Source organism: Pseudopodoces humilis, chromosome 8, assembly GCF_049639895.1.
Source record: "Pseudopodoces humilis isolate 2021_Gansu_Grassland_sample_001 chromosome 8, ASM4963989v1, whole genome shotgun sequence".
Classification (NCBI taxonomy): Eukaryota; Metazoa; Chordata; class Aves; order Passeriformes; family Paridae; genus Pseudopodoces; species Pseudopodoces humilis.
The window spans coordinates 6990731-7003668 of record NC_142207.1 but is presented as its reverse complement, the minus strand read 5'-3'; the positions used below and the strand labels follow the sequence as shown (position 1 = coordinate 7003668).

Below are 12938 nucleotides of genomic sequence, written 5' to 3'. Positions count from 1 at the left end.
AAATTGAAGGAAAACAAAGGAATGCAACATATCACAGAAGTCTACAGAAACTTCCCAAATTGTTCATGATTTAACATTACCCTTGTCAGAAAAACATATTAGATTCTTCTTTTTCATCTCTGGATTTCACTTACAAAGTAAGCAGAGCAAGCAGCAACATTCCCTAGATTAAAGACTCGTGATGGATAAGAGGACCAAGTTCATACTTTATGTTTCTGATATGTGCCTCCCTCCACCCGCGTATCAATCTAAATGTACTCCACATTATTCTCCACTCAGAACACTCCTCACCAGTGCAAGTTATCATCCCTGCTGAGCAGCTCTGCAGTAGCATTAATAAATTTCCCAATGATGCTTTTATTGGCTGTTGCCTGCATCAAAAACATATATTTCTTTTGAAAATGTTCCGATCAGAAAGGAGCGTGAGAGCAGAAAACCTCGAGTGCACCTGGGGATGGAGTGTACTCCTCAGAACCTGAGAGGAGATGGAATTTCTCATCCCCAGCTTCCCAGCCCAGTGCCAGCTCCTGTCCTTAGTGAATGGATATTCCCATTTCCAACATCACTGCCACCTCTGGCACTGTCAGAGCCAGAATCAAGGACTGACCGTGCTGCAGGTGACCCTGCCAGGCCAGGCTTTGGGCACAGCAGTGGCAGGACAGTGCCCAGGAGCTCCCCATGCTCCTGCTTCCTTCTCAAAGGGAAAAGCCTCAGTCACATTGAGTGCCAGCAGGAAAAAAGAACTGTTCTAAGATGCTGTTCCTTCTTCATATGTCTAGATAAGGTGATAAAAGAATATTCAGTGTGATTTTTCATGTAGATATTCTCCTAGAAATTGGTTCATTATGGTATCATACCTACACTGATAATCATTCCTTCCAGGAAACCTACATGTAGCATTTAAACTTTTGTGAAGGGGTTTGTAGGTATTATAGTAACTGCACTTAACTAAAGCCACAGCATTAAAATACCTTCCTTTGACCAAAGTAGAAATAAACCAAACTATTCTAAAATTCAAATTCAGTACATTTTATGTAACAGCAATTATGGCAAAACAAAATTACTCTGGATTTTGGTTGCTAAAAATAAGCCAGTTTTCCTTCCATAGTATTTTGGAATGAGATCAGTGTATTAACTGACTAGTTCTCACCATAAAGACAATTGCAGAAGCTGATCTAAGAAGTTACCTGTGGGATTAGGAAGAAAAAACCCTGGTATATTATTCCATTACCAGGTAATTCTTTTGTAAGTGCCAAGGAAAATTTCATGTCTCCCAGACTTGTCATGAAAACTTCTGAAAGATCAGAATTTATTTTCATGCAAAAATAAAAGGTAGGAATAATCATTCCAGATTAGATCAAAACTTCTACTTTTCAAATACATTATTATAATTCAGATTAACTATCTTAACATTTCCTGATCAGAAGAGCACTTTTTTTCCAAAACAAATTTACTGGTGTACTGCTAAGTGAGTTCTTTTTTTAAAAATAATTTTCAAAGACAGAATGGTTGTGAATTCAGAATAATCTCCCTTTTTTGCCTCAGAAAATAAACAAAACTTTAGATTTCTTTTAACTAAGCAAAATTTTAGATTTTTTTTCCCAGCTTTTTAAAATTTAATAACTAGTGTTGCTTTCTGCTGGTTTGAAAATATCAAGGAAATAACACCAAAATGCAGAATGAACAGTATATTTTATGGAGATGGGGAAGTAGGGAGAGAACAATCCACCTGACCATATATAAAGTCATTAATTTGGGGAAATTTAAATATTCATGTTGAGGCAATGGATAACTTTTGTGGATTCATTCCCAAAATTAGAACCAGAAGAAAGATACAGCAAAAGATAGAAACACTATATAGAAGAGGGAAATGTAAACTAGAATTACAGTCAGTATAATACAATCAAATCAGTCAATCTGAACCTCTTGATATTATAGATATCTAGAGGATGTGTGATGGGTTAAAGTGGTAATATAATGCCACCTGTACACTGAAAATGTAGATCTGTATCTGGAGACCTCATCTATCCTTCTGCAAATTTAGTACTTTGAGGACTGGAATTACATTCTCAAAGCAAAACCCTGATGGCAAGAAACATGGTCAGAGTCAGGCAAAAACTGTGGGTGACTGGATATCATTAAAGATCATGCAAGTGTGTGGATAACTCTTGTGTAAATACAAGACATCCTTGTTTTGTTTTCTCTTTAATTTGACAGTTCTTTGTTTTGAGATGTAGCCAAGGCTACATCTCAAAAATGAAAGAAGGAAAATGAAAGAAGGAAAGAACAGCTTGTTTCTGACAAACAGGCACATAAATGGCACATTTCACTTATGAGACTTTGCTGTGTAAAACACAACTCCACTGCTGGGCTTTGGTATCACGAACAACCAGAAAAGGAAAACTCTTTGCAACAAAAATGAGATTTTGAACGGTGTCTCAGGAGCACCATCACCTTCTTTTAGGGGTAGAGAACTCAACTTCATTTTTGTTACATATTTATCAAAATCTTTGCATAGTGGTGGAAATCTACAAAAAGCCATAAGGTATTAAGTTGTTACTGAGCTAGCCCTGGATTTCTCTGCATGGAAAAGCAGTCCAACAGCAAACACTTGTGTCCTTGACGTGCCAGGATTTCCAGCGGAGCTCCCAAGAGTGTGGATGGCTCCTCTCTGCCCTTCTCTGTGAGACACAAATCTCCTAATATTTGCCTAGCAACGTACTCCTTAGCAGCTTAGGAGGCTTGGTACATGCAGTCCCCTGTGGGCACTTCCACTCCAGAGACAGATGTTTAAGGATATATATTCTCTTTCTGCAATAGAAGTTAGCATTAAAAATCCTACGTGGATTTTAGCTGGGGAATTCAACTAGTGCCTTTTTTTCAATTCATAGCCATGCCCCATCTATAAAATGTTACATATCAATAGCCTGAACAATAAGCTTGTATAATTTTGTGTTAAGATAAAATTATATTGTCAATAGTTACAGTTTTTCTTCTCATGAAAAAGCTGTTGACACCAACGGCTGTGCAAATTGGAAGTGACAGCCACAACAACTGTTCCACGTTTGAGCAACACAAAAGCATGCAGACAAAAAATTGGGTTGATGTGGCCAACAATGCCACCTGAAATGTGCCTGTATCACTTGTGTATGTTCTTACCTCCCCAATGTCACCGTATCATGTCTGTCCTGAGCTTTAGTGCTCACGTGGACAATTTCAGAACTACAATAAATTGTGAATGAACTTACAATAAATTATCTTCCTCATCTATTTTGATGGCTGTACAAAGTCAAAATGAGTTAAAAACCCCTTAAAGTCTTTGAGTGATATATAATCAGGTAAGATCCAGCATTGTGATCAAACAAGAAAGTTTTTTGATATCCAGATCTCAAGGGCAAACTCAGGAAGGAAAGTCTGTGGGGTGCTTGCTTTAAAGCTTGGGGTTCAAGAACTGCACAAATTATTTCTGGGAAATACATGAGGTCTTGGTTTGACCTTTCATAATCTTATTTTTAGGTGGTCAATATCTCTTGGAAACACCATAAAGTTAATATATGCTAGAGTCTTTTAGTCAAACTTTAAAGAAATATGATGGTTAAGGCAATTCAAATAACATGCATTCTTGTGTACATTTATGTAAGCATTCATTATAAATTTTCCCTTTATTATTATGTAAACTGATAACAGAGGAGAATTTTATTTACAATCCTGCTTCTTAATTCATTTACCCAAAAGAAATCACATAACTCATCTGTAAGTCTAGCAAATTAAAATCCCATAGGGCATCTAGCTCTATGTAAAGAGTTAGAATATTTTGCTTTAAGTAAGAATACTGGCAAAACCTAACAAAATATTGCAATAACACTGCATGCTTTAGGCTCCACCTTCTTATTGTTATTATTCTAACATTATCGCTATGCAAAATTTAAAGTTCACTAGGAAGAATATTTATTCTGGAGTCAGGCATATTTGTATTATAATAAGAACTCAATTTCATACATCCCAGAACAATAATTAGATTTGTTTAAAAAAACTATATAAACAATGTTCAACAGATCAAAAGCATTTATTGAGCAGAGTTATCTTTTATGACTATTCATATAATTAATTCAACAAAGTTCACACACTAAAACTAAGTCACCACTGTGTCAGAGAATATGGGAAATATCTTAATAAATCACACTGGAAATCACCTCATTTGTCCCCATTTGTTATGAAACACAGACTTGTGAATCTGCACTAAAATCCCTTATTCTACTGAACCAACTGATCATATAGTTCTGATCATGTCACACCAATCACAGACAAAATGCGAGATTCAGGATACTTTCTGTAAGGTAACTGATTGTAGAGGATGGCTTTCAGAACAGTCTTAGTAGTTATACATTCAATAAAGGTTTCTGTATGCATATGAATATAGCATATAAAATTTCATTTATGCTTCCTTCACAAATACAGGTTGATAATATGGTTATCATGTTCCCAAAAACCTGAATGCATCAGTGCTTTTAAGGAACATTACCTGGGTTTTACATTTGGTGTTTTTAAGGAACATTACCTGGGTTTTACATTCAGGTTCTATTCCTTTTTGTGAATTATGCCTATAAATACATCAAAAAAACTGCCTGGGTACATTTGGAGGAATACAAATGAATTGTCTTTGTTCCAATATTGATGCATCCTGCTGCATTTGGACACAGCACTTAGTTAAGATTCATCATCTATTTAAATGGTATGTTTGTCCATGATTTCCACACAACTGTTTTCAGTAACATAATAATGATTCAGACAAAGCTTCATTAATATGTTTCTCAATATTAAAATGCTTTGTAAACATTTCAGGCCAGAGATTCTTTGCCAAGTACCTGTTTTGAGGAGGTTTTCAGGCACGAGCTGACTGTGACACGTGGTCACTGCCCAGCTTTTACTGCGTGACTGGGTCGCACACCAAGTGAAGCCATCTCTGACCTACCTGGCAGGGAGCCATCCCAGGGCACGGGAATGCAGCCATTCCTCGAAATTCCCAGAAAAAAAGCCATTTGTTCATGTTTGTCACAAAAGTGAACAAAAGGGATCTGAGGAAGAATGACTAAAAAAGCCATTCAGAAAAAAGAAACCCACAACGTTCACAACACGGCACGAATATTCTGTATTTCTGACCAGTTTTACCAGCCACAGACTGGTGTATGATGCAGCAGCCTAGCTATTCCTCCAGGACAGGAAAACCCATTGCTTCTGAGTCATGGATTAGGAGAGGAAATTCATAAGCAATGAAAAGAGAAATTCATATCCAAAAATTGCATACTGGAAATATGCAAGAAATTAAAATGGCTAAAAAAACAGCTGAGTGATATCATCAGTGAAAATATTCCCAGGAACAAGAAGAGAACAGGAAGGGAAGGAAACTGTTATGCATTAATATAATCCCATAGACACAGGTATGTGGGTGTTTTAAGGCTCTGGGACAGAAACAGTTTCACTCTGAAAGAAAGCAAAGGTCCAGTTTGAGGCATTTGCCCAGAGTACCACCCACCAAATTCAAACAAAACCTTGAGTCCAGAAAGAATGGAACAAAAGGGGTTTCCTTTTTGGTGGAGGAGGCTGTTTGCTAGAGCTGAAGGAAAATGAAGAACTGTTCTCACACCAATAACTGGGCAGAACAGCCTTGCTTTTTTGCTGGTCAGAAAATAAACCCAGGCAATATTATACAAAACACACCACAGTGCTCACTCTCCTGCCTGGCTGGAGACAACAAATGTCTATGTCAGTATGGCCCAGAAGGGGAAGAGAACCCAAGACTATACACAAATTCTCTCTTTAAAAAAAAAAAAAAAGAAACAAATAAAAGAGAGTGAAAAAACTACACAGAAATATACAAGCACTGAAATCTAGTTACTACTTTATGTCCCCTCTAGAAAAGCAGCACACAAAATCTCAAATTTCAAAGACCACATAGTTAATTTTTTTTTCAGTTTAGTTCCCAGAAGAAAAACAAATCACCCCCAAACTCTCAGTTGTATGAAACAAAACTGCAGTATTTTTTCTGCTTTTCCTCTTCAGAGTGCAAAAACAAAGAAGCTGAAGCCTAATTGTGGTACCACCTTACTGGTGTCTCCACAGTAAGATAGCACAGAGAAAAGCACATAATAAAATCATTCCAGATGTTTGTTATGACCACACAGACAAGAAATCCAACTTAAGGAGAGACTGACATCAAGGCCACTTCAGAACAACCACTGTATGGTGGAAGGATATATGGATTTAAACCCTGAAATAAGAGAAGGGAACTGAGTTTTGATTTTGCACCCCAAAAAGACAGTGCATAAAATAGAGATGCCTTTGTCACCAGTTTCTAAAGAATGATGTTCTATTATAACTTCAACAAAAAATTTAATTTGTCCTGAAATTAAATTTTACAGGCTATCATTATAACACGAAAATTTGATTATATTGAAGGTTAAACTAAAAGATTCCTTTCTCTTCAACCAAGCTTAAAATGAAAATTTTATTACAGTGATAAATACTCTTTAATATACATTTTTGTTTAGCTATACTGCTGTGTTTTTGATCCATCAGCTGTAAGAATGAACTAATATAACTAAAACTTTTGAAGAGTGTTTTATCTGATGGATCAATACCTGGTATAGACTTTAATATATTATTTCAGTATTTTATAAGAATGCTTATTCTGTTTAAAAAGATAACAGCACAGGACTGATTACAGTAAGTGATATTTTTAAGAATTCATGTGCCTTACATTAGATTAACTGAGATATCTCATTCCTGTTTCCAGACTCTTAAATTAAAAGGTTTTTCCACCTTAGGTTCACAGTTTCCAGGAAACATAAAACTCTTCTGTCTTCTAAACAGACCCAGTTCCCTTTGAAAAAGCTCTAAAATCCCTCCTAAATTCTGTCCTGAGACTCTCTCTACCCCTAGTGAGGATGATAAAATGCACCTGCCATAAGCAGGGATCCCCACACCCAAAAAGAACATGAGTGTTAAAATTATCCATCACAACCTGAAAGTCCGGTTGTCAAAAACAGCTATGTTTACTACAGATGCTGGAACATATGACTTAAAATATTAAGTGCTTTAATAAATTCTTCAAAACTAGTTTCTTTGTGCCTTGTGAACTATGAGGAGCAACAACAGCAGATAACACAAGGGCAATAAAACTGAAATAACCTTAAAATCTGCTGAGAACACCTGGGAAAATGTAGGTAGAACCAACTAACACAAGTATTCATAATTAATAAACAAATAGATGAAACAATGACAGACACATTTATCTCAGTAGGGGTATTTTTGCTTTAAAGAACTTTTCCATCTCAAAAAAACAGGTAATAAGTCACTAGTACCTGATATACCTTCATGATATTGACAGTTCCTTCTCCGTGCTGGCCTGGAGATCCTTGGCTCTGTAGCAGATTTCTCACTGTCTCCTCCATTCTAGAGAATAAGAATATTTATGAAAGTCAACTGCATGGAAAAAATTTAAGAGTTTCATTCAGTGTTTTTGTTCTTTACAAGAGCCTAATGCATCCATGGCTACCAAGAAATTAATATTTAAAGACAATCCTAGCCTTATAATATTCTCATGCTCCATGTTATGAATAACACATTAAGGGCACTCTTTTATCTTTTGAATATGCACAGTAATTAGTTGCATTGTTTAAATCCTATTGAAGCTCCTTACAAAAACTAAAACCAAATGTGTGCAAAAGACATCACCTTGTTAACAGTGTAAACAAGACCACCATGATAAGATTCCTGGCATTTAGGAACAGATTAAAAAGCCCACAGGCAGCTGTGTTCTGAGCCCATGGTGAGTTGTGCAGGCTGTCCATGGCATTACTAGTGTTCACTCGCTGTGTTGTGGGTGCAGCCTGTGCCTTGGTTCATGGGGGCACAGCTGCTGAATACATTCACCCTTCTCTGCCCTTTCAAACAGGTGTAAAAAACAAGTGCAGGCTCCAGTCTGGTACCACCATCTCAGGACAGCGCAATCAAGTTCAACTCCACCAGTTAAAGGTGGAAGGTTTGCACTTTGTTTTAGAAGCTGTTAATAGACACCATCAAAGGTTGTCTTTGATCTACACACACTCATCAAGAGTGTGAAACTGATAATAACACTAACCCTGCTGAATGGAGTCTGCCCAGAATAAGGAGTTCTGCTCCTTCCCACAACAGGAAAAAGGGAAGCTACCTATGGAACACTGGTCCCATTCAAGGTGGATCAGAAATTAAATCCCATGGGCTTAGGAGATGTCACCTAGGCTGACAACAAATAGTGGGCCTGGGAGTAGGGCTGGCTTCAGCTATGGGTAAGAGGAGGAAAAGGAGCAAAACCAGAGGAGCAGTGATGGATACAACAAACAATTGGGTTTCAAAACAAAAATTGGTGAGTGACAATTCCAGCCAAAGCTCCTCACACTTCCCCTCACTCCCCATGTCCTACACAGTTTCTCACCCCTGTACAGCCTCTCCTTCAGCTGTGTTGCAGCAGCTTTTCTCTCTCCTTTTCATATTTTTCACTCTTTTCCTTTCAAGCAGTCTCAGTCCCTTGAGATAGTTGGAAAAAATGCCCAGATGGAATAGGGGCTGGAGAAGGGAAAACTGCTGTGACACAGGCATAAGGGTGATGCAAAAGCAGGAGAGAGAAAGGAATACCTTAAATCATAGTGCCAAATACACTGTATATTAAAACAGTGACCTTGAAGAATGTGCCCGTATTCCTGGGCATATCAGACCAGGAACTGCCTGCTGTTGTTTATTTCTACTGTGTTTAGAGCAACATGGCTTTTGTATAGTATTCTTTCCAAATGAAATTGAGCAGAAGAATTATTCACAGTGTATCTTTTTTATATTTGTTTATTTCTAAGGTAATAATCCAGCGAGACAGAAAATATTAGCTAACTGCTCTGGCCAAAGGCCAATAGCATTATCTTTTATACAAGCCTCATAGTCTTTCTGTTCTTTCAGTCTCATCAGAATGAATGGCATTGGCTAATTTAGCAACAATGTGATGTTATTCCAGGTTTTCTCCTTTGAAGTCAGCCCACTGTGCCACTTTTCAAGAAGCTGACACTAGGTGTTCATTCTACTCAGATGAACACTGACATTCTACTTATTCCTGTGATGTTTTTTTTGTCATTGAAGTGCAGACTTCTACACTGCCAGAATGCCCACAGAATAGTTTGGCCATCTGTTGACCAAATGTGCATAAAACCAAGCCAGCTCTAATCTCTAGTGCAGACAGTGGTGCAGTTTTTCAGTTGCAGATTGGAACCATTTCTGCTCATAGGCTGACCTTAATCAGATGCCTTTTACATGAAAGAACAAATCATTTTGGTTCACACCATAAATTCCTGTGCAGTCCTCACTGAAAGATTTAATTTCTTAACATGCCCACAGTTTCATTTTTAAATTAATGGTGTAATAGCATTCTTAATTACTGTGTTTATCTATGCAAATGCAGTTCCAGTGCTAGTCCTCCACAACATTCTTCCAAATTAATAAACAAACAAAACTGGGAGAAAGAATAGATTCAACCAGCATTAAATCACAGTTTTTCAATTTAGACCTAAGAGTATTAATGAAAATAAAGTCTAGTTGTATATTACTATGATCACTTAAACCAGCTCAGGAAAATTATGAATTCTTAAATTCAGTAAGTCCTTTAATCTTCAGTCAAACTCAGATAATCTATTTTGGACCACAACCCTGTCTTGTTGAGCAGCCTTACAGGGACAGGTGAGCACACATCTTCCTGTGCCAATCACAAACACTTTCCATCAGCACCCAGACTTCTAAGCAACAGGGTAATTTTTGCAACATGACCAAGAGCTCATCACAATTGAGACTTCTGTGGTTTTGCTGTTTGCAGCAAAGTCTGTAAGAGCTGACAGCTACTAAGTTGAACCACAGACATAACAGACTGTGTGGTCACATCACTATCAAACCAGCCCTGGGAGGATCTTACAAGCTTTGGCTACCCATGGAATATCTGAAAAAGAAGAGAAAAGTAGGTTCTGACAAACAGGGAGGTGAATTAAGCTCACAGTCAAACTCACTGCAAAGCTCTGATGGCCAGTGCTCTTGCAGTTTGTGAGCTGCTGCTTCTTCATTCACATCCCAGTTGTCCATTTTTAGGACCAAATATGGTACAGGAGGATAATCGAGACTTGTTTCTTATGAGTGAGAGTTTTCGATGCATGAATTAATGGCACCTTAATTGAAAATCGATTGTTATCTTATGATCTATAAAACTCTCCACAGTGACAGCACATGCCAGAGCAATTTACTACAAATCCTATTTAAAGAATGCAAAAATAATGAAGCCTCTATATATTTAGCTTGGGATCCCATGCTTTGCTCCCTGAATGAGGCCACCAAAGGGTATGAAAATTTTGGAAGTGAAGCAGAAAAATTATAAGCTTTATGAAAGGCTATTTCTACACATTGACCTATATTTTTTCCCCCTTCTGGTAGCCACAAAAGGTTATCTGCTCGTGGTTTTGATTCTAATATCTCAACTGGACCCAATCCAACATCCAGCACTTCCAGATTATTTTTAGGAGAGTTATCCCCACACGTGTATTCTGCCTTCTTGCTGGACTGCTTTGCCAAGGATTCTCTGTATCTTATGTAACTAGCAAGCTGTTAAAATCTGAAAAATCAGTCTCTAAAGCTCATCACTTCTGAGTCTACATTCTTCAAGCACTATTTAAGAACATTTATTTTCCCCTTTCTTTTGTATTTTATTTACTGTCTATTCATCTGAAGCATCTCACATAGGGCCATTAAATTTTCTGTTATGTCTGTTATTTGAATGGAAAATTGTCATTTTCCTAAAACTCAAGTGTTCCTTTCAAATTCTATTTTTTTAACAAATATGGTTGGTTTTTTTAGGGGAAAAATAAATGAAAACCATGTTCAACACAAGCTCCTTAAGTTTCCTGATAAAATGCCAGTTTAGTGTAGAGGAACAGATCTCCACCAGTCCTAACCTAAGGATAAATTTCTCAAAGCACAAAACAGAAGAAGAAATGAGGCATTCAGAAACCAGAATCTGTTCTTGAAATATGAGAATTTAAGTAACATAAAATATTAATGCTTCTGTGGAAAGCACTGTCAAGATTCCATCTGGAAGATATTTACAATTACAATCACAAGTGTTCAGGAGTGGCTCATCCAGAGAGGATTCCACAAAAGGGATTGCTCTGAAGCTGTTGAAATGACAGTCTGTGCCACAAGAAGAGATGAAGCAACTTGCTAAACTTAAGAGACCAAGTGTTTAAGTGGCCAGGTATGACTTACATAAGAGAATAAGTGAGAAAAAGTAGTGTGAAAGAAAACTAAATCAACCTTAGGCAGATGATTGACAAAACAAGTTGTATTTCATGGTTAGAAATATATTTAGGCTGGAATTAGCATGTTTTTAATCATTGAAAAAGTAAGACTCTGAACCAGCCTACAAGGGTAGAGTAACAGGATGAAAAATACAGTTTTAGGCCACAATTGATTCATTTACAAAATTAATTGCACATCATGGTCAAGAGCTGAGGACTTGAATTCATGATCCATAGGTTCTTGCTGCTATTCCTCCTGAACCAAAATCATTCCTCCACTTAAAATATGCAATTTGTCCTGTGCTATTGAGAGAATACCAGGAAATTAATCCAATTGCAATGGACAGTTATTTATTTTGGCTTTTTCCCGAGTTTGTTTCTGGGCAAGGGGAAGAGAGGAACCTTTGGAAAGGAGGAATCATCATTCCCTGCCCAGGGAGCAGTGCACAGCGCTCCTGTGTCCAAGGTTGAGGAGGAAGCTTCCTCTGTATTTTTGCTGGAGACTTGCTTTTAATGCTTTTCACTGTTGTGTTTTTGACAGCTCTGCTGTCTCCCTCTCCTGCCTGGCCCTGCTGGTGCAACTCCCTGCAAGTGCCAGAGCACATTTCCAACCAGGTCAGGCTGGGCAGACCCTGCTGAGGCTGCTGCATCAGGACTGGGCAATTAAGCTCCTAAATTTCCTACCAGTTTTCTCAGAACCATCACTTTCACAGGCAGGCACGTCCTTTGTGCCATGCCACAGCAATATCATGGTCAGAAAACCTGCTTTGTGCCTCTCCTCTCCCTCTCTGCCATAAATAAATACTCTCTCCAGCCCACGCTCTGCTCAGCCATGTCCCTGTCTGCAGTTCTCCCTCTGAGGGACAGGTAGCACGGAGCTGTTCAGCACTAGAAGGTAGATGACAGCTTCAACCCCTTCCCCCTTGACCTACTTCCTTCCAGAATTCCACAGGCTGGCAGCTACCTTTTGCTAGGTGCTATCACCTTCCCTTCTCATCATCCTCAAGCTGATGTGACATTGCTTGGTAGTTATTTCAAATGTATGCCACAAGAATTCCTTCAGCTTGATTCTGACTTAGTCTTACAGAGATGTATCCAAAGGTTTCTACAGAATCCTACTGCAGCAGTTGAGCTTTATATTTTAGCTTTTTCTTTCATGCAAGGTACAGGATAATTTTTTAGTCTTAGAGAAAAACATCAATAACAGATTTTTCTCTATCTTCAGCTTAAGTTGTTACTTCAGTGTAGTTAAAATTCTCAGGAGGATATTTTTTTCCAGCTCTTATCTGTGAGAGAGTGAAGCTTCCTATCTCTCTCCTGTTTAAGTCTCCTGCCTTCTCTTTTTAGTTATAGATTTCCTGGAGATGTGGTCAGGGTTTTATCTCCTTGAGCTGTCTCAGCCCTTCCAACCACCTGATCACTGACAATGGAATGGGTTCCTGTGTGGTTTCTCAGCTCTTTCAGCTCCTGTTCACCCGTGAATCAGCTGCTATTTTCACCTGCTGGACTTTGGTTGTCTCTCCAGAGACTGCATTCTGTCTGGCCTTGTGACAGAACTCTGTGCCTCTGTCCAAGCTTCCCAGC

The 12938-nt window shown here is 38.1% G+C and overlaps 1 protein-coding gene across 1 annotated transcript in view; it reads right to left on the bottom strand.

Moving 5' to 3' along the window:
• Nucleotides 1–12938, bottom strand: part of NCKAP5 (NCK associated protein 5) — a 278701-nt gene that overhangs the window by 122415 nt on the left and 143348 nt on the right. The window contains exon 5 of the mRNA XM_088059072.1: nt 7362–7452. Within this exon, the coding sequence (XP_087915198.1) occupies nt 7362–7452 (91 nt within the window). The remainder of the gene's footprint in view (nt 1–7361; nt 7453–12938) is intronic.